This window comes from Odocoileus virginianus, chromosome 23, assembly GCF_023699985.2.
Source record: "Odocoileus virginianus isolate 20LAN1187 ecotype Illinois chromosome 23, Ovbor_1.2, whole genome shotgun sequence".
Lineage (NCBI taxonomy): Eukaryota > Metazoa > Chordata > Mammalia > Artiodactyla > Cervidae > Odocoileus > Odocoileus virginianus.
The window spans coordinates 1,691,001-1,718,762 of NC_069696.1; the positions used below are offsets into that span (position 1 = coordinate 1,691,001).

Consider the following 27,762-nt stretch of genomic DNA (forward strand, 5'->3'; position numbering starts at 1 on the left):
CAATTTTCTAGAGTCGTCCAAAGAAAATTTTAAAATGTTAATGACTATCAAACTGATCTTTGTTAGTAAGCCAGGTACTTGGCTGTAACTTATCTCTCTGAGGATGCAGTGTTCTCCTTAGATTCCCTGTGTGTGCATGCGTGCATGCTTGTGTATTGTAAAAAGCACCACCACTACAATTCTGGTGGCTTCTCAAGTCAACCAGCCCAGCAGCCTTCTTTATTAGATTGTTTCCCAATCTTTAGTCACTGTCAGCAACTTCTAAATTGTTTTCCATTATTTACCTAGACACAAAGAGTGGAGCATGACTGAGTGACTTTCACTCACATTTACCTAAACAGCCATTGCATATTAATTTCCTCTAAACCAATTCACTTTTTAAGTCCATCTCATTTCTGAAAATGGAAAACTAACCCTATCAGTCACCCTGAATAGCAAACAACAGTAGAAAGAAATACAATAAAAATGATCCATTATTAATCATTGATCTTAGTGTAAGATCTGCATTCTCTTTATTGAAAAGGAAGTCACACAAGTGCCGTGGAGCTATTAACAGCATACCAGGGGTGGACTGGGATTTTCTCCAGGCATGCAATCAGAGGGATGGGCTGAGAACAGTAAAGGGAATAATTCTCCCAGGTCCGCTAAGGAGATATAAGACCAACTCTAGTGAAAGTGAAAGTGAAGTCGCTCAGTTGTGTCCGACTTTTTGCGACCCCATGGACTGTAGCCTACCAGGCTCCTCAGTCCATGGAATTTTCTAGGCAAGAGTACTGAGTGGATTGCCATTTCCTTCTCCAGGGGATCTTCCCAACCCAAGGATCAAACCCGGGTCTTCCGCATTGCAGGCAGACGCTTTACCCTCTGAGCCATCAGGGAAGCCCAAGACCAAGTCTAGAGACCTTCCAAAAACATCCCATGGACTGTGAGTGGAATTCATCCTTTGCTTGGGAGACATTGGCTTAGAGCAATGTTCTCACCTCTTAACCCCATAGATCTCCACAAGGCTAGCACAGATAGCAGGTGTGTCCATGAATACTGTACACCTGCCCTTTGGGACCTCAGATAAACATCTTCAGCTTCCAGACTTCTCCCTTGTTACCCCTAAATCTTGTAGGGGCCCCAGTCAGGGCTCCCATGGAAGGCCAGCTCTGTCCCGGCACTATCCAAACAGAAGCGTGTCCCTGGAGGTGTAAAAATGAAGTGCTTTCAATGAAGGCAGCAAAACTGGGGACGGTAGGTGATTCAAGGGCAACTCTGTAACCAATGAGGACATGATGATAAATGAAACTGAAGTTGTGTGGTCTGGCCTTGAGCTCTACCCCCTCATGCAGCCCCAGACTGCTCGGGCCTGACAATTGTGACACATGCTCTCCAGAGGGGAGGCAGGTGGTTTTCAACACAACGGGACTCAGAATAATGCTTATTGGCAGCTCCTTCTGGCATGACTTCAGATGTGGCTGGTGTCAGGGCAGGATCCAATCTTGTGCTAGTTATTACCTGAGTCCTCTGATGGGGACTGTCCTCATCTCCCTCACCACACACACACACACACAACCACACACACACAGACACACACCACCCACCACCTTTCCCATCTGTGTTTGTGCAAAATGGACTTCATATCCCAAAACACACCACAGTACATCCCAATCCCGGCTCCTCACTATAATTTTATCTCGAATTCATCTCCAGTATCCCATGAAGCAAATAGGAAATGGCCTTTTATCATTCATGGAGATGAATGTGTGTGTTTGTGTGTGTGTGTGTGTGAAAGAGAGAGAGAGAGAGAGAGAGAGAGAGAGAGAGAGAAGGTTAAATTCTGTCTTCCTCAGGTGTCAGATTCTTTCCTGAGTAACGTCTGAGATGGACAGAGCAGATGGATTAATATATCCACTGTCAAAATGTCTCCTGGTCCCTATTCTTGCTAGAAGCACCAGATCACATCCCCAAACAGCTGCAACATACCCCTGGACACAGCCAGGAAGATTTTGTAAACTTTCTTCTTTTTTTGATAAATGTGATGTCTTGTATTTCAGGACATAAAACAGTCTCTCTTTAAAGCCATCACAGGAGAGGGAGGTGTGTGTTCCCCTCAGTACAGTGGAATCTGGCAGTGAATCAGAGGCTTAAGGAACAAATTTGAATCCTGTCCCATGTCAAGAAGAGGAATACACAATTCAGAGGTTGATGTGTTTCTCTTCTTGTGCCCCATCCCAGGCTCAGTTCTGCCTTCTTTCACGAGGCTTGAGGTCTGTGGAGCCAGGGCCATTGGAAGACTGCCCGGGGTCCTGATTCCTCTGGTTGGGGGCGAGGGGAGGAGGCAAGGTGTGACCAAAGGTCACCGTGGTCTTGGGGTGAGCGTGTAGGGCACACACAGGGGGAAGGCTCAGAGTTCTGGACAGAGTTTCTGAAACTTGTCATTAACAAGGGACAGAGAAAGAGCAGATGAAAAGGAGATGAGGGTAACATCAAAGGAGTTATTTTAACAAGGGAGTGCGTCGTACGGTCGGAATCACCATCTGAGGCTTTCCACACGGCCCATCTGTGTATTATATAACGTGCAGGATTCCTGTTAAATCTTGCACTGGAGGGACTTCCTTTATTAATGTTTTTAATGGGGACTGGGATCTCCAGGAGGGAGGCTCCTGGGAAAGAGGGGGTTTGTAAGAACTTTGTGGACTTTGGGACCTGCCCACGGCACAGCGCAGGGCTGACCACCCTGTCTTTCTTCCATCTGCCCTCCAGCCCAGCCTTGGTTGCTGTGGGGTCTCATGGTTGAGCATCTGTTCCCGTGACTCCTCTTTCCTTCTGTTTTTTCTCCTTGGAAGGTTCCTTCCCCTCCACTCAGCCCACAGACGTGTTTATTGTGAGGGTTTCTGTTGTTCTCTCCGTGATGGTTCTTGGGTCTCTAGTTCTAACTTCGATCTGTTTGCAGGGCTCCAGGCCACATATTGGAGAAGGACGTGGCAACCCACTCCAGTATTTTTGCCTGGGAAATCCCATGGACAGAGGAGCCTGGCGGGCTATTGCCCATGGGGCTGCAAAGAATTGGACATGACTGAGCAACTAAACAACAAGAACAAGACCACATATTGCAAGGCTTATTAGGCCTCCCTACTTCATTGTCTCATGAGACCCTCCATCTCAACAACACTTCCTCCCCCTCTTCTCTTGTGTCACCCAGCTTAGCCATCTCTGCCACCAGCCACACACCCGGTTGAAGACTCTAGAGATCACCCTTGGTCCCTCTTTCCTTCCCAACTGCAGTTCCCCACTTGGTTAACCCCATCTCTGAAACATGTTGCCATCTATCTGCTTCCCTTTGTGTCCATGGCAACCGTCCTAGCCTCTGCGACCCTGATCTCTCACTGGCACCCCTGCATCCAGGTGGCTTAAAAGGCCATCTTCATGAACTTGGGCTACCTCTCAAGTCATCTTTCATCACTTTCTGTCTCTTACTCCATGTTCCAAACATTTTGAACTCCTTTTAGTCTGCAATGAGCCATGCTCACACTGTCTGTGGCTGTTGCACAGATAATTCTCTGTGTCTAGAACACACACCTTTCCCCATCACAGCTCTCTCTCTCTCTCTCTCTCTCTCTCTCTCCTGCTGCTTTGCTCATCTTCTGTCATTTGATTGGTTTATATATTTCCTCCCCATGAAAAACTTGCAGGTTGGGTTGACCATCGTCTCCTAAATCTCTCCCTTTCTATTACTCATTACACAGGATGAGTGACGTTTGTTTAAGTGTCCACTTTCCCAGCTGAGTTACCTCATTAAACACATCAAATGCCTTTAAGAAAATATTTATTTATTTGATCAGGTTGTAGTTGTGGCACGTGGGCTCTTTCATTGCAGCTCGTGGACTCTCTAGTTGTAGTGTGTGGGGTCAGCAGGTGCAGCAAGAGGACTTAGGACTTCTGTGCTATGTAGGGTCTTAGTGTCCCAAACAGGGATCAAACTCACATCCCCTGCACGCAAAGCGGATTCTTAACCACTGGACCATCTCAGTCAAATGTCTTTCGCTTCTTATGTACTTTTTGGTTTTGTTCTATCATTTTTAAATCAAAATATAAGTGATTTACGATATTGTGTTAGTTTTAGGTATACAGCAAAGTGATTCAGCCGTGTGTAGTAATACAGTAGCAGTTCAGAAGTGAATAGAGATCTATGCATGTGTCTCATTTCCCATGATTAATTAGAACCATTTATTATTCTTTAGTAAAGATTGGGTCAAGTTTCTGGTTCCTGGCACTTGGAGGGAAAGTTTCAGTTTGAGTTCTGGTCCTGGACCTTCCCTTCCTCCTTCCCTCTCTCCTTCTCTTCTTTTCTTTCCTTTTTTGTCTCTCTCTTCTTTATGTTTTTTTTCTTCATCCTCTCCCTCTGTCCTGAATGACAGGCAGGGTCTCAGCCAGTTCCTAAATTCATACTGTTTGACTTCAGAATGTTTACCCTTCCTTTTGATTTCTCATAATTTCTTATGATCACGGAATTATTGCTTGCTATCTTATTATGAAATATTTTATCTAACTTTGCATCTGTGGATCTCGACCATTCTTTACATCCTCCTGTGATGAAGAGGAGGAGAAGGACACTGATAGATATATTTATGGAGCTCTTGGAGTGTAACAAGTCCTAAATTAAGCATATTACGTAGATTTTCTACTTTAACTGACCCAATGGGCTAGTTAATATTTATTTCTCATCTTACAGGTAAGAAAACTAAAGTTTATGGAGTCTTCAACTTCATACCTACCCCAAGAGGCTGTGCCATTATTATCTTGTTATTATTTTAGACCAAAAACATCCTGAATGTGGTTGACTTATCTACTCGGGCTGCTACTGGGTGGCTTAAACAATAGGAGTGTATTTTTTTACAGTTCTGGGAGCTGGATAGTTCAAGATAAAGACTGGCCAGGTTTGGTTTCTATTGAGGGCTTCTTCCTGGCTTTCAGATCACTGTCTCCTCACTGTAACCTCATATGGTGGAGATAGAGAGATTAAAATTTTAGTTGTATTTATTTATTTGGCTGTGTCGGACCTTTTCTTATTTGCAGCATGTGGGATCTTTAGATGCAGTATGCGAGCTCTTAATTAGGGTTGTGAGCTCTAGTTCCCTGACCAGGAATTGAACCTACATTGGGAGCACAGAGTCTTAGCCACTGGACCACTAGGGATGTCCCTCTCTTCCTTTTCTTACAAGGCAAACAACCCTCTAGGTGAGGACCCGCCTTTATGACCCCACTGAACTTTAATGACTTCCTAAAAGCCCTGTCTTGATATATAGTCACATTGGGACTTAGAGCTTCACAGATATGAATTAGGGGGCGGGGAATGGGTGCAGCTTACCCCATGGTGGTGGTTAGACAATGTTTAGCTTGGCTTTAATGGACATAATTGAAGGCAGGAGGAGAAGGGGACGACGGAGGATGAGATGATTGGATGGCATCACCAACTCGATGGATATGAGTTTGAGCAAGCTCCAGGAGTTGGTGATGGACAGGGAAGTCTGGCGTGCTGCAGTCCATGGGGTTGCGAAACATCGAATATGACTGAGTGACTGAACTGACAGAATGGACATATGCTATTTATATTATTAAGACCTGAAAATGTTTGAGCTGGTAAGATAGCATCTTTTCTAGTACTTTCTAAACACCCCCCTTTCCCCATGAAAAGGGTGGATAGATCACCCATTAGACAATAGGACTGTCTGAGCATCTGACAGGTAGGGCCACTTCTCTGTTGCTTATCCAACAGCAGAAAGAATTCATTTTCTTTGGATTTGAAGAAACTTGATCCTTTGTGGGGGATCCTTTTATTATCCTGACAGAGGACTGCCTCAGATTGTTTCCTTGTTCTTCCTCTCTCTGTCCTTAGGTCAGAGTGGCTTCGATATCAAGATTTAGTCATTTTTCTTTTTTCTGCCTGCAGAACATGCCCTCTCCTCTAGAGGCTTCTAATGACTGGTCCCTTTCTTTTCCAGGAAGCTAAAGAAGCTGTTTCGGAAGCTGAAAGATGAGACAGAATCTGAAGAAGCTGGCTCTGCCCATTCAAAGCATCCAGAGCAGTGGGACCTAGACTACAGCCTGGAACCGTACACTGGACTGACACCAGAGTATATGGAAATGAGTAAGATCCTATGGACTTTCCTTCTGCTGGAGGTGGGTTCAGATAAGGGGTCGGGGGTGAGGGGGAGGTTAGGAAAATCCCCAGGGCAGTGTCTGCGCCTTCGAAGGTTTCGTGGCTACCCGATGTCCCTTCAGGGCCACGTGGAAGCTAAGAAGGAAGGGGCAGAAGGAGCCTTGAGTTGAAGTACCTCATCACCCATTTTATACTCACATGGAGCCCTCTTCTCTTTGCATCTCCTCTCCTCGTCTATCTAATGAGAAGCTTTGTCTCTAGGTTCCTTCCCATGGTTTCTATCATGAGAGGCAATTGAGAAGTCTGAAATTTAAGAATGGACTTTCCATTAAGGAAGAGTAAAGTAGTCCCCTGACATCTGGGGCAAGGAATATCCATCTTGACAAGGAGAATAGAGGAGAGTCCCTCCCTCTGATCAGGCAGGGCTCAAAACATGTGAGCTTTTCTCTAAAAGTGGTGAGGATGTTTTGGGTAGGCGGTGAGAGGAGGATTTCTAGTTAGAATCTCTGATTGCCCTTGGATGCTCCTTGAGAGCGGGAGTGCGTGTAGCACAGGCTGGTAGACACGGTCATCTCAGATGTGGTTGGGGAGCCATGCGTTCTCCATCTTGAGCAGTGTCCCAGCTTGGACCAGCTGCCTTCAAATGCTTGGCCACTTGTGAATAAGCCTGATCTCTCACTGGGGTGGATATTTGAGAAGTCTGTTTCCAAGACTTGGAACGAATGAATTAAAAACAGAGGACCAAGAGGGCAGATGTACCATCTAAATATTGACTCAATCTAGAGTGTGTGGAGAAGCATCAGTGAGATCTCACGACAGAATCACTCACTACTTTCTATCAATAGATCCTCATTGTGTTTGCATAATGGTTCCAGCCTCCTTTGGTTAATCCCTTCTCACAGGGGGCCACTCATGCCTCTGTGTATCAGGTACCTCACTTGTTATTTCTAATTGATATTTATCCTGTCTCTTCATAGTGTGTATGTGTGTGTGTGTGTGTGTGTGTATGTGTGCATGCACACATGTATGTGTGTTAAAGGTACAGCAGTGGACAAGGTCTAGATTAGATGGCTAACAGCATTCTGTTCTAGCCCTGGGGTCTCTAAAAAGATGTGTTGGCTGCTCAGTCGTGTCCAGCTCTTTGTGACCCCATGGACTGCAGCCCACCAGGCTCCTCTGTCCATGGGATTCTCCAGGCTAGAATACTGGAGTGGGTTGCCATTTCCTTCTCCAGGGGATCTTCCCCACCCAGGGATTGAACCCGGGTCTCCTGCATTGCATTCTTTGCCGTCTGAGCCACCAGGGAAGCCCAGGGTCTCTTAAAATTCCAGGCAAATCCTGAGCTTTGTCATCTAAATAAACTTGCCTGAGAAGATCTAAATAAACTTGCCAAAGAAGAAACAGTCATTAGGCCTGCCTCAGGAGCAATAGACACAGAAAATTTTAAGACCCTGTTTGTGTAAACACATGGCCCCCTGCTGCTTTTCACCTCTCACCAAGTTCTACCTCTCATCCCTCTCCAACACTGAACCAGGCATTAACAGAGACACAGCCGCTTGGATTTCAGATGTCCTTGTGTGTCTGCCATCCTCTTGGGAAGAAATTGTTGCCAGATTGAGGCTTCCATTGGGGGAGGGGCTTGCTCCTCACTCCAGAATCCCTGCAGCTCTGTCTTTCAACCTCCATCTCCCAACTCAAGTCCCTTCCCTACCACCCAATTATTTGTGTAGGTGTTTGCATAACTGTCTGCCTACCTTTCCAGAGCTGGCTATTTCAGAGCTCCCTCTCTTGAGTGATTAAGAGCAGAGAGGCTTGAGCCATACTCCCTGGGTTCAAACACTGGCTCTGCCACCAGTTAGCTGGACAGCTTTGGGTAAATGGCTAACCCTAGCCCTAACCCTGAGCCTGACCCCGACCCTGACCCTCACCCTAATTCTGACCCTGACCCTAATGTCACAGGATAGGTGTAGCCATGAAATTTTTATCAGGCACCCAGGGGGAGGAATTGTGGTGCTGGAGAAGACTCTTGAGAGTCCCTTGGACAGCAAGGAGATCAAACCAGTCCATCCTAAAGGAAATCAACCCTGAATATTCATTGGAAAGACTGATACTGAAGCTGAAGCTTCAATTCTTTGGCCATCTGATGTGAAGAGCTGACTCACTGGAAAAGACCCTGATACTAGAAAAGATTGAAGGCAAAAGGAGAAGGGGGCACCGGGGGATGAGATGGTTGGATGGCATTGTCAACTCTATGGACATGAGTTTGAGCAAACTCCAGGAGACAATGAAGGACAGGGAAGCCTGGCCTGCTGCAGTCCACGGGGTTGCAGAAAATCAGACATGACTGAGCGACTGAACAACAGCTGAGGGAGGGAGACAAGTCTGGAGACCAGAACAGTCTCTCCAACAATCCAGGCTGATACCGATTCAGCCTTGAGTGGGGAGGAAGCCTGGACCACACAGCGGCTTTCCATACTGGGTTCCCCCGAAACTCACTCACAGAACTCTTGAGGCCATTTTGCTAAGCTATCAGTCATTTTAGAGACATGATTATTTTATTATAAGTGAAAGAGCAGTGTTTCTGACTTAGATGTCCTTCATTCCTAGCACCTCTGGGTTATCCTCTTCACCCTTTATGCAACTGTTTGCCCCCAGTATGATCACAGATGAGGTACAGAATAAACTTTACCCAATGATGACTTCATCTAACTGTGTAGGCTACATGTGGTTGGAGGGTGTTCTGGTGTTCAGTCCTAGGCGTGCTGTGGCTGGTTACATAGCTTAATGGTTTTAAGTCAGCCAGGCCCTATTTCCTCATCTGAGAAGTAACTTTGATGAAAATAGTACCTAGTTTGTAGGATGCTTCTGAAAACTAGGAGATGAATCTGGAGTAGTTAACAATCAGTACTTGGGAAACTCCCCTGGTGGTCCAGTGGCTAAGACTTTGCACTGCCAGTGCATGGGGTGTGGGTTCGAATCCTAGTTGGGGAATTAAGATCCTGCATGCTGTGTGGCATGGCCAAGCAAATGTAAATCCAAACAGCCCGCCATCTCGGTACGCTTTCAATGAATATTACCCGCCACTGTCAGTGTCGAGAGTCTAGTTTCTTTCTCTTGAATCTAGAAATTGACTAAAAATCATCTGGAGGCCCTGAATGCAGTGAGCCCTGGAGGTTTTTCCCATCCCATCAGCGTAGGATCGGGTATTGATTTAAAGACTGAGAGTACGAGATTCCAAGGCAAGTCTAAGAATCACGCTGGAAACCTGAGATATAAGCATTCTTAGATACTTGTCCTTCCAGAGAACACGGAGGCCTTAGGGCTTTGCTTGTCAAGTCTGGCATCTCACATGGGCTCTTTTTTCGTCATCTGTTGATTTCAAACCTGCAAACTTTTGTTCCTCTAGTCATCCAAAAAATAACCGCTATTGTCTTCCTGACTCAGGAATTCAGTTATCCCTCGGTGAAGCCTCCTCTAGTTTCTTAAATGCAGCCCAGGCTTTGGGGCCCTCAGGCTATTCATGTGGGTGATGAGCCACAATTCTTCTTGTCATTGACATTGTCATTACAGGAGACCTCATTTTTCTTAGTAGCGTGATTACGATCCTGTCAAATCAAAAAGGAATTGCATGGGTGATTGCGTATTTTGGAGTAAGTGCCAGATTCTTATTTTGAAAGATCAAGAGCTGTCAGTCTCCCCTGCTCTCTAGATACACCCACAGAGACATGTAAGAATTACCCAGCTGATGGGAACACACGGGACACCTTCTCTCCCCCCACCACCAAGAGACTCGGGCATCCATACCTCGCAGCTGCATCCAAGTTGTCTCATGAAATGGCAGATTGAAACTTCAGGGTGCAGGAGGCACATGGTTTGGTGTAGACCTTGAATATCTGTGACTCCTTTCTGACTTTGCCTCATCTCTAGCTGGCGAGAGCACTGCTCAGGATGATCCAGAACTTTATTTTTTTATCCATGGCTCCTTACCTCACTGACTTTGCGTGTTGACTGAAAAAGAAAATTGCACCATCCAGGTGATGTCAGTGGTAAAGAACCCGCCTGCCAATGTAGGAGACATAAGAGATACGGGTTCAATCCCTGGGTTGGATAGATTCCCTGAAGGAGGGCCTGGCAACCCACTCCAGTATTCTTGTCTGGAGAATCCCATGGACAGAGGAGACTTGGCGGGCTACAGTCCATGGGGTTGCAAAGAGTTGGACATGACCTAAGTGACTGTGCATGCACATGCAGATGTTGAGAATTATGTTTTATTTGGCAGACATGCTAAGGACTTAAGCCTAGGAGACAGGCTTTCGGATAGTTGAGAAAGACTATTCCAAAGAGGTAAGGGAGGAGCCAGGATACATAAGTTTTTGCAAAAAAACAAAAAAGGTAATTATAACATCAAAAGATTACTGTTAATTAAAGAACAATCAGACATCTCAAATTAATGAATTTAGCACTTTTCTATGTCTGGGAAGGAAAGCTATGACAAACCTAGGCAGTGTATTAAAAAGTAGAGACATCACTTCGCCAACAAAGGTGTGTATAGTCCATGCTATGGTTTTTCCGGTAGTCATGTATGGATGTGAGAGTTGGACCATAAAGACGGCTGAGTGCCGAAGAACTGATGCTTTCAAACTGTGGTGCTGGGGAAGACTCTTGAGAGTCCCTTGGCCTGCAAGGAGATAAAGCCAGTCAATCCTAAAGGAAATTAACCCAGGATATTAATTGGAAGGACTGATGCTGAAGCTGAAACTCCAATACTTTGGCCGCCTGATTCGAAGAGCCAGCTGATTGGAAAAGACTCTGATGCTGGAAAAGACTGAAGGCAGAAGGAGAAGAGGGAAACAGAGAAGATGGTTAGATAGCATCACCGACTCAATGGACATGAATTTGAGCCAACTCTGGGAGATAGTGGAAGACAAAGGAGCCTGGCACGCTGCAGTCCATGAGGTGGCAAAGAGTTGGACACAACTCAGCGACTGAACAATAAAAACAAAATGTCTGGGAAGATGCAAGAGTCTGGGGTCACTGAAATCATCTCTTTAATATACACCTTAGCTACCTGGGGCCAGGATCCTGTTTTCTCCATCCTGGATCCCCTCAGGCTGCACAGTCAGGGTGGCTGCAGTGGCAGGTGGCTTGATGGCCCTAACATCTTTTGTTGGCTGACTGGCAGGTGAATTTCTTGGTCCACAGTCTCTACTAAGAATTTTGTGTTGCCTTGTAAGTCCTCGACCTTCTCTCTTTGAACAATAGCAGGTACATCCCAATTGCTTTGTTTTCTACTAATTCTTCCCCTTTCCTTTCTCAGCTTTTTAAAAATTTATTGATTTTAATTGGAAGATAATTACTTTATAATTTGTGATGGTTTTTTGCCATACATCAACATGAATCAGCCATAGGCTTACATGTGTACCCCTTCTCAGCTTTTAAAATAGTTTTTTAAAAACACAGTGTATGGAGAGAATAACATAGAAACATATACACTACCATATGTAACAAAGCCTGTGGCAATTTGCTTTGTGATTCAGGAAACTCAGACAGTTGTTACAGGCCCTGTAACAACTTAGAGGGATGGGAAACAGTGGGAGGTGGGAGGGAGGTCCAAGATGGAGGGGACGTAGGTAAACCTGTGGCTGATTCATGCTGATGTTTGGCAGAAATCAACATAATATTGTAGAGCAATCATCCTTCAATTAAAAATAAATTAATTATCCTTCAACATTAGTGACTAACTCCCTTTCAGATAAAGTTCAGATGCCCTGGTGCAGCATCCAAGGATATTCACATGTGCTCACCTGGGGGGGTCTAAACCGGCATGTGCTAGCCTCTCTGCCACAGCAGGCTCTTGCTGAGTTGTTCAGGCTCAAATGCATCTCCAAGTGGCATTGCTTGGCTCTCCCATCCTCAGTTCCTCTCTTCTCCTATACCTGCTCTGGCACAGAAGGAAATAAGAGTGATCTAAGGTACGGACAATGAGTCCTCATCCTCATTGCAAAGCTCAGGCCAGCTCCTGGAACACAGGAAGGGCCCCATAAACTACTTCTGGAATGGATGGCCCCCTGACTCCCTTTCCTTCCACAGCAGAGAAACAGAGGCTTCCCTGCTCTGTATCCTGTGGTATCTGGGCTGGCCTCACTTTTCATAGTGGAGATTCACACAGGTACACACACACACACACACACACACACATACACACACATACGTTTCCCTGGTGACTTAGTAGTAAAGAATTCACCTGCCAATGCAGGAGTCACAGGAGACACAGGTTTGATTCCTGGGTTGGGAAGATCCCCTGGAGGAGGGCATGGCAACCCACTCCAGTATTCCTGCCTGGAAAATTCTAAGGGCAGAGGAGCCTGACCAGCTATAGTGCATGGGGTTGTAAAAAGTCAGATACGACTAAAGCAACTTAGCATGCACGCACTTGAGGCCAGGAAGAGACTGCATCCAGGGGAAACACTTCTGAGCCCTTCTGATGGGAGACTTGGTCCTGAGACTGTTCTGGGTTCTCTCACCACCCTCCAGACATCTCTGTGCAGTCACACGTGTTCTGTCTCTGCACCTCCCTTCCAGCGGGGCTGGTCTTTGTCTGTAGCATCTCTGGAGGCTGTTCCCTCCACTCGGTTCAGCCTCTTTGCCCCCAAACACGGTGCTTCCCCAGCTGTACCCTCAGTACCACCTCTCACAAAGGCCAGCATCTCCCTGCCACCCTCTGGATTCTTTCTAAGGTCGTGAGGGTCTTATCATCCATTGTTCAAAATCCTCCAGGTCTCCCACATCCCAAGCAAGGCCTCAGGGAGACATCTTTTCACTGTATTTACCCTTAGATTCTTGTTCACACTCTTGGTGCGATCACCCACAGCCCACACATCACTGTTTTTCTGCCTGACTGTATGTGCTGCTCTTGTCAAAGAATTCTTATGCCTTCTTGCTCCCATGGCCAGCCAGCACCAGGTCCATGTCACCTCCTCCTAGAAAGGTCCTTGCCCTCCCACCCACCCTTCTTCCCCCCCAACCCCAGCACAGTATTTTAGTCCCCTTCCCCCACAGTTTCAGACAAGCTGCCTGTTAAGACAGTCGTGGCTGTTGGTAACTAATTTCAGGGCCTTGCATGGGCTCTGAGAACCTTTTGAATAAATCTGCAGAGGGGGAGCTGAATACATTGAGGGTATCATTTATCTCGCTTTTCCTGATCCAGGCTGTAGCAATCTCACTTCTAGTAGTGCTGGCATCCACTCTTATTTATTACCAGGCTGGTAATCCAGCGAGTGGGTTATCAAGAGTGGTGGTTATCCTTCTCTCTCTTTCTCTGCCTCCTCCTCCTATAGTCCCCCCTCCCCCTCCTCTGCGTGGCTGCCTTCTCCCCTCCCCCATCACAGGCCTCTTATGAGCTCCTTTCCAGAGAGCAAGTCAGGAAAGAGGAGAAGGCGTAATGTGAGCCCATCTACACTGCTCACAGGTAGCAGCGCTGGGAAAGAGCTTGGTGGGAGAGAAGACGCAAGTCTACACATCAGAACCTTACTGGAGGCACTGGTTTCTGCCTTGGCCTTCCCTGGTGGCTCAGGTGGTAAAGAATCTGGCTTCAATGTGGGAGACAGGGATTTAGTCCCTGGGTGGGGAAAATCCCCTGGAGAAGGGAACGGCAACTTGTTCTAGTACTATTGCCTGGAGAATTCCATGGATGGAGAAGCCTGGCGGGCTACAGTCCATGGGGTTGCTAAGAGTCAGACACAACTGAGCGACTCACAGCCAATTCTATCACAGGACTCACACCACGACTTCTGCTTTCTCTGCACCCTGTCTCAAAGCCCTTTGCTCTTCAGATGCTCGCTGTAGGGTAAGGGAGCGCAGCTCTCCTTCCCACCTTCCCAGGGGTTTTGAGGGTAAATCTGGCTTCCTGCATCCAGCGGGATGACCTTGGACATGTCACAGCATCTTTCTAGGCTTCATTTCTTCCTCGATATCAAAGGGATTAGACCAAATGATGAGTTTTCCCTTGCAGAGGTGCAGCCCACTGGCCTGTGGTCCTAATCAGTTGTGTAATGTGTCATCAGTAGTGCCCTACTACTATAATATATTTTTTAAAACATAAGGTAAACAGAACCAGTATCACCCTTGGCTTCTCATGCTTCTAGATTAGTTCTGAGTGAGAGAGGAGGGCGGTTTCTGCACAAAATCTCGCTACCCCAGTGGAGCTGGGTGATGTGCAGAATAGTCTTTCATTGAATGTCATGATGAGAATTAAGACTTTCAAGCCAGGTCACCCCCAGGGTACCTTACCTGAGTGAGGTCACCCAGTGGTCCTTTATCTGCACCAGGTAACCCTACCAGGGTCCCTTACCTGGGCTAGATAATCCCCAGGGTCCCTTATCTGGACTACAGTCATCCCAAGGTCCCTTCCAGTGCTGACATCCTAGTCCATTCATACCAGTTGGACACTCCATCTCAAAAGCAAGAGGCCCAGAGAGTGTTCCAGGTGGCTTCAGGTCACCTTGAAGACCCATTAGTGAAACTGAGGCTAAAGCCTGTCTCTAGATCATCCCACAGAAGAGTCCCTTTAGGAACGGGGCATTTGGTGCAGTGGGGGCAGGGGGCAGAGTGGGTTTCCCCTTTCCTTCCTGATGGGCTAGACCTCCCCAATCCCAGAAAGACCCTTGACTTGGGCTTTGAACAGAAACGAGAGCCGTGAAACCAAAGCTGCCCACTGCTTCTGGCGCGGCCCGACGCGGTGATCCCTGGCCCCGCTCTCAGCTGTCAGCTTCCTCCCTCAGTGATCCCCGGGACCACCCATGCCGACAGGAAGCATGCTGAGCCCACTCAGGGCCTGCCGGTTGTAATGGCGAGGCAGGTCATCATCCAGGGAGGCTGCCGGGAGAGATGTATTATATTTGTATTTTTTCTAAATGGAGCTGGAACTGTGGCCCAGCAGGCCTGGGGGAGGGGCCTCGAGGTGAAGGGGAAGCCGGGAGTCTGGGGGCGGCAGGCATGGGATTGGTGGTGGGGATGGGCTGGCTCCAGACAAAGAGAAACCCGAGAGTGAGGGATTAGGCTGCAGAAACCTGTGAGGGGAGCGGCGGGCTTTCCAGGGAATCTCCAATATCAAACCCTTTTCCTGAAGAGCTTACTAGAAAGGACTTCAAGGTAAATCCCCCCTCCCTGGCTCAGAGCTGAGGTTAGAATGCTGGGGCCAGGAGTAGCCATGACATTAATCATCAGTGTCCCCAACCTATCCCCAACCCCTGCGTGGGCTTCGAAGCTCCTTGGCTGCACACTCCTCCCAGCCCAGTTGTGGGGTTTTCCTCAGGGCCCTGAGGAGAGAGGAAATCCTTTCGTTGCTTTCAGAGCGAGGAAATCCTTTCGTTGCTTTCAGAGCAGCGAGCTAAAGTCTCTGGACACTCGCAGCCTTCAACTTCGACAGCATGGAAATTTGGCATAAAAACACAGACTGGAATTTAATCCTCTAAGAGGAGTCTGGGGACACCTTCCAAAAGAACCTCTTGATAAAGTCTTACCACCGTTTTATCAAACAAATTGTTGTTTTGCCGCTAAGTCATGTCTGATTCTTTGCAACCCTATGGGCTGTAGCCAGCCAGGCTCCTCTGTCCATGGGATTGTAAGTGACACAGTTGAAGGGCAATGGCCTAGCTTCATGTTACTCACTAAATTGTGATGTGAGCTTCTTGAGGGTGAGCCTTGTGTCTTAGTCACCAGGACCTGATATACAGTAGGTGCTCAATAAATGAAGATGAAGAAGAATAAAGAATGAAAGAGATGATCTTATATTGAGGAAACTGAAGACAAGGTGACAATTGGATTCTGCAGATGTCACCATTTTTCATTTTTTTAAGTCTTTTAAATTTGTTACAATATAGCTCCTGTTGTTTATATCCTATTTTTTGGGCCTGTGAGGCATGTGGGATCTTAACTGCACCCCCAGCATTGGAAGGCAGAGTCTTAACCACTGGACCACTAAGGAAGTTCCCAGACATCATCATTTTTCAAAGCTGTCCAGACACCCTGGCTGTATTGATTTAGCTGGAACAGTCTGCCTCTTCCCCTTCCCCCAGGGGCCAAGATTACTTATTGTGAGGTGCTTTTAATTAGGAGATGCATGCATGCATTCTTAGTTGCTCAGTCATATCCGACTCTTGGCCACCCTTTGAACTGTAGGCCCCTAGACACCTCTGTCCATGAGATTTTTCAGGTAAGAATACTGGAGTGGGTTGCCATTTCCTCCTCCAGGGGATATTCCTGACCCAGGGATCGAACCTAGGCCTCTTGTATCTTCTGGACTGCAGGCAGATTCTTTACCTGCTGAGCCATCAGGGAAGCCCATTCTTATCATTGTGCCTGCTAAGTCACTTCAGTCATGTCCGACTCTTTGTGCCCCCGTAGACTGTAGCCTATTAGGCTCTTCTTCCATGGGATTTTCTAGGCAAGAATACTAGAGTAGGTTGCCATTTCATCCTCCAGAGGATCTTTCTGACCCAGGGATCAAATCCTAGTCTTCTACATTGCAAGCAGATTCTTTACTTGCTGAGCTACCAGGGAAGTCCTTAATTAGGGGAATCTTATCCCCTTAAGGGCAGGTCTTGTCCAGCAATACAAGTGATGGACTTGTAAAATTATCTGGATAGCCCAGGCAAAATATCCCGTGTAATAGTCAACTCCTGATATGACTATGCTTCATAATGAATACCCTGGAGTCCCATTGACTTGCAAATGAGCCAGAGAATAAAGAAGAGTGGGGAGACCTGGCTCCAAGCATCATGGAGTAGTGCACCATGGAAATGATCAAGTAAACGTGGCCACTTATAAAGGGAGTGAGGCTTCAGAGAGAGCAATGACTTAGGTGGCGCCCAAGATTCTTTCCAACAGTCATATTGTTTGGTCATGGACAGTAGGGACCACACAGGGTAATTCCCAAGTTTCCAAGAGAGACTGATATGGAAAACAAGTCCCAAGGCTGCCTTAGCTGTAAGCGATGAAAATTTCCACAGTATCTGTCCAACATCAGCACTGAAGCCTGCATATTCTGTCATACAACCCCAAGCATGTGCGCTACAAGGCAGTGGCTCCAAGAACCAGGAAATCCCTTTCCCAGAGTCATCCTGTTTATACAAACTGAGTCATCCCACTGGATAATCAGGTACCTGCCATCTTCTCCAAATGCCATTTAAACACAGTTCGGGCAGCATCCAAGGTCTCATTCCGTTATTTCTGGGAAGGAGGGTGAGTCACAGGTCATGTCTCTCCTTTTCTTTTGAAGCACACGTTGCTCTGTGCTTGGAACCCCTTTCCCCACAACGACTTAAGAGAAAAGGCAAGGGTATATTTGGATACCATGCCTGGAAGGCTCCTGATGTACAGGAGATGCCTAGTCATGCTTGAGAAATGAATGAGGGAGGGAGTGATGGAAGCAGTGTTTTAGGTTAAGATACGGAGAACTTGCTTTTGTTCCCATTTCTCTCTGTGCCATCAGCCAAGCTAAGAGTGCACTTCGTTGCTCAGCCACAGCCCAGTTGTGGGTCCTTAAAGGTTGTGTATTTGTGTCTCTCTCCTTAGTCTGTTCCTTATCTCCTTTTTCCTAAAACTCCATACACTTACATTACATATGTGTTCTTTTCATTGACTTTGCCCTCACCCTCTAAGAAGATATAAGGACAAAGGGATAAAGCAAATAAAGGTCCTTGGGGATTGGTTGCTTGGGAATTTCTCTTAATCTTGACTAATTTCACTGCTTTTCTACCTCACTGACTGCATCACCCCTGCCTGGATGGGTAGATGGGAAGATAGATGATGGATAAATGGATGGGGGAGTGGAGGAAGGATGCATGGGTAACTGGCCTTCACATCCCACTTTGGAGATGGAAAAAGTAAACAAGAGTGAGTCGGCCAAGCCTTTCATTTGTTTACTCAATAAACTTTGGCTGGAAATGCACCAAGTGGTTCTCTGAAAATCAGAAGTGAATTGAAAGAGTTCAGAAACTCAATGCTCTCTAGTTTTAAGAAGCTGATGTAAGATTTTTTTGGTGCCACGAATGCATGGCAGATGGAGCAATGGCACAGAAAATGTCAAGTTCAGCTGCAGCGTGCCCCCCACCCCAGCCAAGAAGACACCCATATGTAGCAAAGTCACCCTGGGAAAGGAAAGCACCTGTACAGACTGATGCGGGCTCTGGTGTTCATAAAAGTTCGTTGTCTGACAAAAAGATTAGAAATCAGGTTGGAGAAACTCCCCAAAAGGAAACCTAAGATGCTTGAGAGTAACCGAGGTGGGGGGTGCAAAGGGAAGAATGCTGTAACTTTACAGTTGAATATTTACATTTCTGTGCAGCGAAAGGACCTTGAACTCCATTGGCATCAGAAACTATCTTTGTTTCCCAGCTTCATCAGTTTCTAGGTGTGTGGCCTTGGGAAAATTATTTCACCTCCCTGAGTCTGTTTTCTCACTTGTACAGTGGAGATAATAATACCAGAGATTATTATGTAAACAGGAGAGCAAGCTGCCTGCACATGGTTGGTGTTTAGGAATTGTTGGATGAAGCTCCATGACCTCTGAGGGTCTGGAGTTTTTCTAATAGAAGATAGGAGAAATGGGAAGATTTTTCCAGAAGACCATAGTCTCCAGGCCTTTAAGCCCCCTGTGGCTGAGAACCAGAATTTCCTGCCTCTTTCTGTGGCCATCAGTGGAGTTCACATCTGAAGACTCCCATGACCTTAAGCTCTATTTCTGGGGTAGCCAAGAGGGATGGTTGTGGACTGGTCTGTATCCATCATCCTGAGATTGACTGTTATGCCAGACTCTGAGTTCCTGAGGAGCAGAGCTCTCAGAAAGGCATTGGTCCTTCTACCTTCATCCAGAGGAATTACTGTTTCACAATTCACAAAGGATGGGGAACAGTGGGGACTGAGTCTCTCTTAATCACAAGGAAACGAAAAAAAGGTGCCCTTACTAATCTGTCCTGGTGCTGTGCTGATTTGCAGGCAATAGACTCTTAATACTTAACACATGACTTCAAGGCTGGTCTTTCCTGTTACAACTTCCAGGGTTTCTGAATTGAGTTCAATCCATAATATATGGAAATATATATATATATATATATATATATATATATATATATATATGAGAGCTGAACCATAAAGAAGGCTGAGTGCCAAAGAATTGATGCTTTTGAATTGTGGTGAAGAAGACTCTTGAGAGTCCCTTGGACTGCAAAGAGATCAAACCAGTCAGTACTAAAGGAAATCAACCCTGAATATTCATTGGAAGGACTGTTGCTGAAACTGAAGCTCCAATACTTTGGTCACTGGATGTGAAGAGCTGATTCATTGGTAAAGACTGATGCTGGGAAAGATTGAAGGCAAAAGTAGAAGGGGGCAGCAGAGGATGAGATTGTTGGATGGCATCGCTGACTCAATGGACATGTGTTTGAGCAAACTCCAGGAGATTGTGAAGGACAGGGTAGCCTGGCGTGCTACAGTCATGGGGTTACAGAGTCAGACATGACTGAGAGACTGAACTTGCTTAGCATCAGCCGTATATAAGTCCCAGGTGATCCTTTGGAGATTGAAAGGAAATTCGACCTATTGTCTTTATTTCCTCAGTAGTCTGAGAATTTGATGAATGGATTGGCAAGAGAGACCTCAGTTACCAAACACACCAGGGGCTTCCTTGAAGGCTCAGATGGTAAAGAATCTGCCTGCAATTCAGGATACCCAGGCTTGACCCCCAAGTTTGGAAGATCCTCTGGAGAAGGGAATGACAATCCTCTCCAGTATTCTTAACTGGAAAATCCCATCGACAGAGGAACCTGGCAGGCTACAGTCCATGGCGTCGCCTAGAATCAGACACGACTGAGCAAGTAACACCAACTAATCAATCAAACATGCAGAAAACCTTCAGAGGTCTCTTTGGCTTGTTCTTCAAGTCAAACCCAATGGTTGTGAGTCTCTCCATATTCCTGCTGGGGGGGGGGGGGTAAGTTACTCCTGCCCTGGTACTGTGCTCTGTTAATGTTGCCCTTGAAAGTCTGACTCCAAGACATAGCCAGGATTTGCTTACATGTCCATCTTCTCCACTATATCCTGTGAACTCTTGAAAGGACAGAGTAGCCTGGTGTGCTGCAGTCCATGGGGTTGCAAAGAATCAGACATGACACAGTAATCTGTTCGTCTTTGCTTCCTTAGCAGTGAGCACGGTGCTCAGTATCTAGACTGTGCCCAGTAGATGCTTGTTTGATGAATGAGTGAATGAATGAATAAGTAATGGATGATGGACATTGAGCACCTTCTTATGCTTCTACTGTCAAGACTTTTACTATTTTCCTAAGCAATAGAGGTCCATTCCAAGAAAGCCAATCATGTGCCTTCTCCTAACTCTTCCTGTTTATGTAGTCCATCAACACTTACAAATCTTTTTCACACCAGACACAGTGCCGAGCACAGTCGTCTTCCCTTGTTCTTAGGAGAAGGGGATCACTAGACACTGTCTGGAAATGCAGGCTGATGAAATAAACAGTGATGACCGTCCCATGCTTTATTTTTACCTAAGTGTTATATTCATGGGCTGTTTCTAGCTGAATCTTTTCTGTGACCACCTCCTGAGTGAGGAGACAGACTCATGCCAACATATTCCTGAGTCCTTCCCTTCCATTGCTTATTAGAGGCTCATGACAGGGAGAATTTTTTTTTTTCCCCAGCCTCACCATATGTGGGATCTTAGTTCCTCTGCCAGGGATGGAACCAGACACTGCATTGGAAGCACAGCGTCTTAACTAGTGGACCTCCAGTGAAATTTCAACAGGGAAGAGTCTTAAACCTCCAGCTTTTAATCCCTTTAAACTGACTGTATCATACAATTACTAAATTATAGAAAGAATTTTAGAAAGCTATGGTTATTTCCTTTAGAATTAGACTCTCCTAACTGATGGTTTTTAAAACCGACTTTCTTCAAAGTCTTCCGTGTGCGTGACAGCGCTGAGGCTGTCCGTGTGAACGTGTCAGAGCCATGTTAGAACCTCGTGGCCCCTTCTCCCTCCCCGTCACTAAACACAATGATTTCCATTCACACATTTCAGGCGTCTGCTTCTTTTCGTGTTTGTTTTGTATTTACAGCTGGTGACATTAAGTTCATAGTCACGAAACAAGATAACCTCTCAACATCTACTACGGGAAGGACACCACACAAAATGGTGGGGCTGCGGAAGAGTCAAAAACATCCATAATCTCAAAGGAGATTATCTGACTTGTGGTTCCGGCGCAAGTCAGATAAACAGGGAGAGGGACGTGTGCAGGGCATCATGGGAACGGGGAGGAGAGGTGCCCCGGTTCCCAGTTCTGCCTGGAGGAGGGATGGGGAGTGGAGTGGAGAAGACCCTTCACGGAGGAGGTTCAGTGGAACCTGAAATAGAAATGGTAATCCATCCAACAGACAGGAAGAGGAGGAAAATGATAGATTGCCGTGGCACGTACCAAGGGTCAGGAATATGGGCAATGCGGTGAATGTAGGGAAGTCCGAATGGTTTTGAAAGGCTTGGCAAGCTGGCAGATTCAGTCTCCAAGAGCCGTGGCTCACTGTCAGCTTAGAGCGTGGGTGGGGAGCACATGCATCTGCAAAACTAACTCAGGGTCATATCTCAGAGGTCTTGAATGCCATACCAAAGATCTGGGCGGTATCCTGTGTGAGGGTGTGTGTGCATGTGTAATGGAAGGGTAGATATGTTCACTGAAGAATTTTGAGTAAATGAAAAACAATGTGTGTTCCATCAAGAGCTTTTCCACCAGTCCTGGCTGGTCCACTCTATCCCACTTGATACACTATTCCTTAAGCTGATCGTCCTGAAATGTCCGTCCTGGACAATGTTGAGTGTAACCCACTCCTCCTTGTTATTTTAACCTAAGCCCAGGTAATCAAGGCCAAGATTTTAATTGCATCAGGCAGCACAGGGCTGCAGCTGCATATTTTCAAAGGAGACTGGTTGCTGGGGATTGAGAAAAGAAAACCAGTGGGGTTTGTGCTTAGGAGGCTTTCCAGTCTCTTTGCTTTCAGCTAGGTGTCTGTGGAGCACTTGCCAGCAGGCTTTGTAAAGATTTTGTTGAAAATCAACTTATGAATTCCTCCCTAATTGGCTTGGCCCAGGTCTAATCTGTTATTGGTGGAGCCAGCCTGGCTTCTATTATGCAGAGTGCTGAGGATTTCCGGCCCTGCTCTGAGCCTTGTGGAGGCTGGCTATTTTTAGAAGCCAGTCTTGGTGTTGGTGAAGGCTGGTATGCTGTGTCCTCTGAGGTGACCCCGAAGGCCGCCCATCTGATATGGCGTGTAGACCTCTGACAACAAAAAGCAAGTCTTGGAATTGACATTTGTATGCCAGAGGTTTATGGTTTTATACATTTTTTTCCTCTCCCCAAGATGAAACAAAGCTTCCTCTTTGTTCCTGCCTCTCTAAGTGGATTCCTGGAAATGGGCCGTGTACCCGGTCCAAGCCGGTAACACCTGTGGCAGTGGAACGTCTTCAGAGTGTGGATTTTCTTGGCCCCAGGACACCCTGGAGAAGCGTCAGAGGAGGGACAGGGTGGTGGCGTCACTGGCCTTTGCTGAGTTCACCTTCTTAAGGTTATTCGGTGTAAAACACACAGACATGCCTGGAAAAGGCAAGAGGAGAGACCCAGTGTGGGGTTGGGATCATTTCTGGGCATTATTAGCACTGAGGAGACCCAAGATCTAGGACTGAGACTCCCTGTGATGGAGAGCTGGTGAAAGGGAAGATGCAAAGATCAGGGCAGCCCCTTCAGAGGAGAGGGCTCAAGTCTGCCTTGGGAATTCATGAGGGAGGAAGCCGAGGAAGTGGAGAGCCCTAAATTTTCCTAAGATCCTGAAAGGAAGGACAGTGGATTTCTGAGTGTCACTTGCATGAGTGTGGAGAGGATAGCCTGTATCAGTTTATAGTCTCTTAGACGTAACCCACCCTATCTCTCCCCCTTCAGAGTTTAAGCAGTTCTGTTAGAGGAAGTCACTCATACAAACATCACGTTTATAGACCTGAGCTCATTAGAACCAAGGAGATCAACTTAGAGCCCCAGGAATAAGGACAGATTCATCTATATACTTAAATACAAACATGCATTTTACAGGCTTCGGAAAACTAGTCTGACGTCTGTTTTGCTTCCCTTGTTAATTCCACCCCACTTCACTCTCTACTTGCCCTCACCCCACCGCTGACTATAAAGTGAATTCCTCAGCAAAGCCTGAGTTAAGGGATATGATAGACCCTGCATTTGAAGCTGGCTCCCAAAGCTTGCTTTGGAAGATTTCTTCTCCTGGAGGAGGAAATGGCAACCCATTCCAGTACTCTTGCCTTGAAAAGCCCATGGATGGAGGAGCCTACCAGGCTACAGTTCATGGGGTCACAAAGAGTGAGGCACAACTGAGGACTTCACTTTCACTTTTACTTTCAGCCAGCTAACTAGCCAGGCAGTTGTTCATCTCAAGGACCTGACCTTGACAAATTTGTGCCTTCTGGTATGTCTTGCCACCATCTGGCAGCTGTTGGTCTCCTAGGGCCTGCGGGGAATCCCCTGGGCATCATGGACCATGGCTAGGGTAGCACAGCAGGTCAGGGAGAGCCACAGCCCTTTGACCGTGGCCCAAGCAAACTGCCAGACCAAAATAGATGTGCTGGTGAAGTTCTGTGCATTCTCTCTGTCTCGAAACTTCTGCTTCAGTTTTATTTCATTTTGTTGATTTAAGTTTGGATCCTAGTTTTTCTTCTTTTTTTTTTTTAATTAATTAATTTACTTTTGGCTGGGCCAGGTCTTCATTGCTACGTGGGCTTTTCTCTAGTTGCAGCGATTGAGGGCTAAATTTTCATTGAGGTGCTCAGGCCTCTCATTGCGGTGGCTTCTAGTTGCAGAACGCGGGCTCTGGGGCCTGTAGGCTCAGTGGCTGTGGCTCCTGAGCCGCTCTAGAGAAGAGACTCAGTAATTGTGGCACATGGGCTTAGTTGCTCTGAGGCATGTGAGGTCTTCCAGGATCAGGGATTGAACCCATGTCCTGCACTGGCAGGAGGATTCTCTACCGCCAAGTCACCAGGGAAGCCCCTGGTTTTTCTTTCTTTTCATGGATATCCTCGAATCTTGAAGGTTCTCCAAGAGAATGGGAATCACAGCACCACAGCAAATCAGAACTGAAGGGGATTTAAAGTGGTTTCTTCAATTTGAACATGAAGATGCAGAAGCCCAGTGAAACAGGGAGAATTGCCTAAGGACCTAGGGCTAGTGAAAAATACATCCAGGGCTGGAGGTGAGGCCTCCGACTCTCCGTTCAGTGTTTGTACCTTAAATGTGTGTCTGTTTAAGGTACACGTTTGCAGGATACATTGCAGCCATCTGTACTCCAGTAATAATGAACAATACACAGGACAGGTATCACTGAACAGTTATTAAGTGACAGACATTGCTGTGAGCACTTTATATATGCAATATTATTTACTGGGTGGGTATTTTTATTATTCTCAATTTGTAACTGGTTAATAACTTGCCTTAATAATTAGGGAACTCTTGGTGGTCCAATGGCTAAGACTAGACTCCACATTCCCAATGTAGAGTGCTGAGGTTCAACTCCTAGTCAGAGAACTAGATTCCAGAAGCTGCAACTAAGAGCACGTATGCCTCAATCAAAGATTCTGCATATTGTGATGAAGACCTGGTGCAGCCGAATAAATTAATAAATAAAATATTTTTTAAATCGGGAGGTGTTTTTTAATAATTTTATATATTTTTGTCTGTGCTGGGTCTTTATTGCTATGTGGTTTTTCTCTAGTTGCGGCAAGCAAGGGCTACTCTCTAGTTGCGGTATATGGGCTTCCCACTGGGGCTTCTCTTGTTGGGGAGCACAGGTTCTAGGCTTCCATAGTTGCAGCTCTCGGGCTCTAGAGCACAGGCTCAATAGTTGTGCATGAGCTTCGTTGCTCCATGGCATGTGGGATCTTCCCATACCAGGGATTGAACCCATGTCTTCTGCATCAACAGGCAGATTCTATACCACTGAGCCACCAGGGAAGCCCTAGGGAGGTCTTATTAGACTGACTTTCTTGAGACTCAGGTCTAACTTTGCATCAGCAAATCTGTACTGAGCCCCTCCAAGGGATGGAGCTCTGCCTTCAGGAGATAAAAGCACACAGATAGATCAATCACAGCATCACACCGTGGCAGCTATAACAGAGCAACCACTTTGTTAGAGGAGGGACAGACTTCTCCAAGGAGATAGCGTTTAACTGTTCTTGGGGATGCATAGACTTTTGCCAGCTGGAGAATGAGTGCTTGTGTGCTAGTGAAGGGAGATGCTGAGGGGTTCAGGGGGAAAGCCAGAGGTGAGGAGCTCGGGGTCCTGGAAGGCAGAAGCATCATGGCTGTGGGAGTACTGGGAGGCTGGCTAGAGAGGTAAAATAATCCAGTACCTATGTCCTGAGACAGGGAATCTGAATTCTATCCAGTAACAGAGAGGAGCCAACAGGAAGGCCTGTGAGTAGGTTAGGCGATGTTCTTGGATTCCTGGAGACTTGGGGCTGGACGGATGTAGTGTGTGTGCTTAGTCGCTCAGTCGTGTCCAACTCTTTGAGACTCGGTGGACTATAGCCCGCCAAGCTCCTCTGTCCATGGGGATTCTCAGGCAAGAAGACTGGAGTGGTTGCCATGCCCTCCTCCAGGGGATCTTCCCTTCCTGGGGATCGAACCCATGTCTCCCACATTGCAGGCAGATCCTTTACCGTCTGAGCCACCAGGGAAGCCCAGGAATACTGGAGTGGGTAACCTATTCCCTTCTCCAAGGGATCTTCCCAACCCAGGAATTGAACTGGGGTCTCCCGTGACAAGGAAAGCAGGTAGGAGGAGGTGGTTGCAATTGTCTAGGGAGACGTGATGGGGGCCTGGACTCCTTACAGCCATCTGACTTGCACAGGCTGCCTCCACTCCTCTGCCTGCACTGATTCTGGAGGGGAGTGTGCATTCTGTCTGCAGGGACAGCACATCCTTCAAATCTAAGCTTCTGTGTCCATATGGAGACTCCCCACGGTCCCCACCCTGAGCAGGCTTGAGCTCTCTTCTTCTGGTCTGCACTTTGTCTAGTACATTCTTCTTTCTCTCTTGGCGCACATCGAGTTTCCTTGCACATCTTTATACATTTCTGTCTTATGCTTCACACCGAGCTCCTTGAAGGCAGGTCCAGACCTTTACCTCCTTAAATTCTTGGCACCATGCCTGACATTTAGTGAGCTCTCGGTACGCACGTGATGAATGAATCTACTTTCTAAATAAGACAGTGACTACAGATAGGGCAAGAAGTGGCCAACTTTGGGAGATTTTTTTAAAAGTTTACTTTATTGAAGTGTAGTTGATTTATAATTTTGTTTTAATTTCTGCCGTACAGCACAGTGATTCAGTTTTATATGTAAATAAAATATAATATATATTCATATTTTCCCATCATAGCTTATGACAGTAAATTGAATATAGTTTCCTGTGCTACAGTAGGACATAGTTTTCAAGTTACATCAAGGGTCAGCAAATGAATCCAGCCCACTTTATTTACCGCTTTTGTAAATAAAGTTTTATTGGAATATAACCAAGCCCGTTGGTCCATGTTTGGCTCCAGCTGTTTTCACCCTGCAAAGGCAGAGTTAAGTCATATGACCAGACCATACAAAAATAGTTACTATCTGCTCAGCCATAAAAAAGCATGAAATATTGCTATTGGCAGCACCATAGATGGACCTCGTGATGATCATACTAAGTGAAGTGAATCAGCCAGAGAAAGCAAATATTATATATCTCATATGTCAAATCTAAAAAGTAATACAGGGACTCCCCTGGCAGTCCAGTGTGGTTAAAACTTCACCTTCCAATGCAGGGGGTGGAGTTTTGATCCCTGGTGGGGAAGCTTAAGATCCCACATGCCTTGCAGCCAAAAAACCAAAACATAAAACAGAAGCAATATTATAACAAATTCAGTAAAGATTTTTTTAAATGCTCCACATCAAAAACACTTAAATAAATGCTACAAATGAACTTATTTACAAAACAGAAACAGACTCTCAGACATAGAAATTTATCAAAGGAGAGAGTGTCAGGGGAGGGGTAAATCAGGAGTTTGGCATTGTATATAGCAGATACAAACTGCTATATATAAAATAGATAACTAACAAGATCTTCCTGTAGAGCACGAGGAACTCTATTCAACATCTTATAATATCCTATAATGGAAAAGAATCTTAAAAATTATATGTGTGTATATATATATATAAATACAAATACATGTACATGTACATATATATGTATGGGCTTCCCTCATAGCTCAGTCAGTAAAGAATCTGCCTGCAATGCAGGAGACCTGGTTTGATTCCTGGGTCAGGAAGATCCTCTGGAGAAGGAAATGGTGATCCACTCCAATATTCTTGCCTGGAGAATCCCATGGACAGAGGAGCCTGGTGGGCTACAGTCCACGGGGTTGCAAGAGTTGGACATGACTGAGACACTAAACTACCACCAACATATATGTATATCTGAATCCCTTTGCTGTATACTTAACACAATATTGTAAATCAACTAAGCTT

The 27,762-nt window shown here is 46.2% G+C and overlaps 1 protein-coding gene across 1 annotated transcript in view; it reads left to right on the top strand.

Annotated features, from left to right (window-relative positions):
* Positions 1–27,762, top strand: part of ANO2 (anoctamin 2) — a 331,055-nt gene that overhangs the window by 284,675 nt on the left and 18,618 nt on the right. Inside the window, exon 20 of the mRNA XM_070454162.1 lies at positions 5,988–6,133. Coding sequence (XP_070310263.1) covers positions 5,988–6,133 — 146 coding nt within the window. The remainder of the gene's footprint in view (positions 1–5,987; positions 6,134–27,762) is intronic.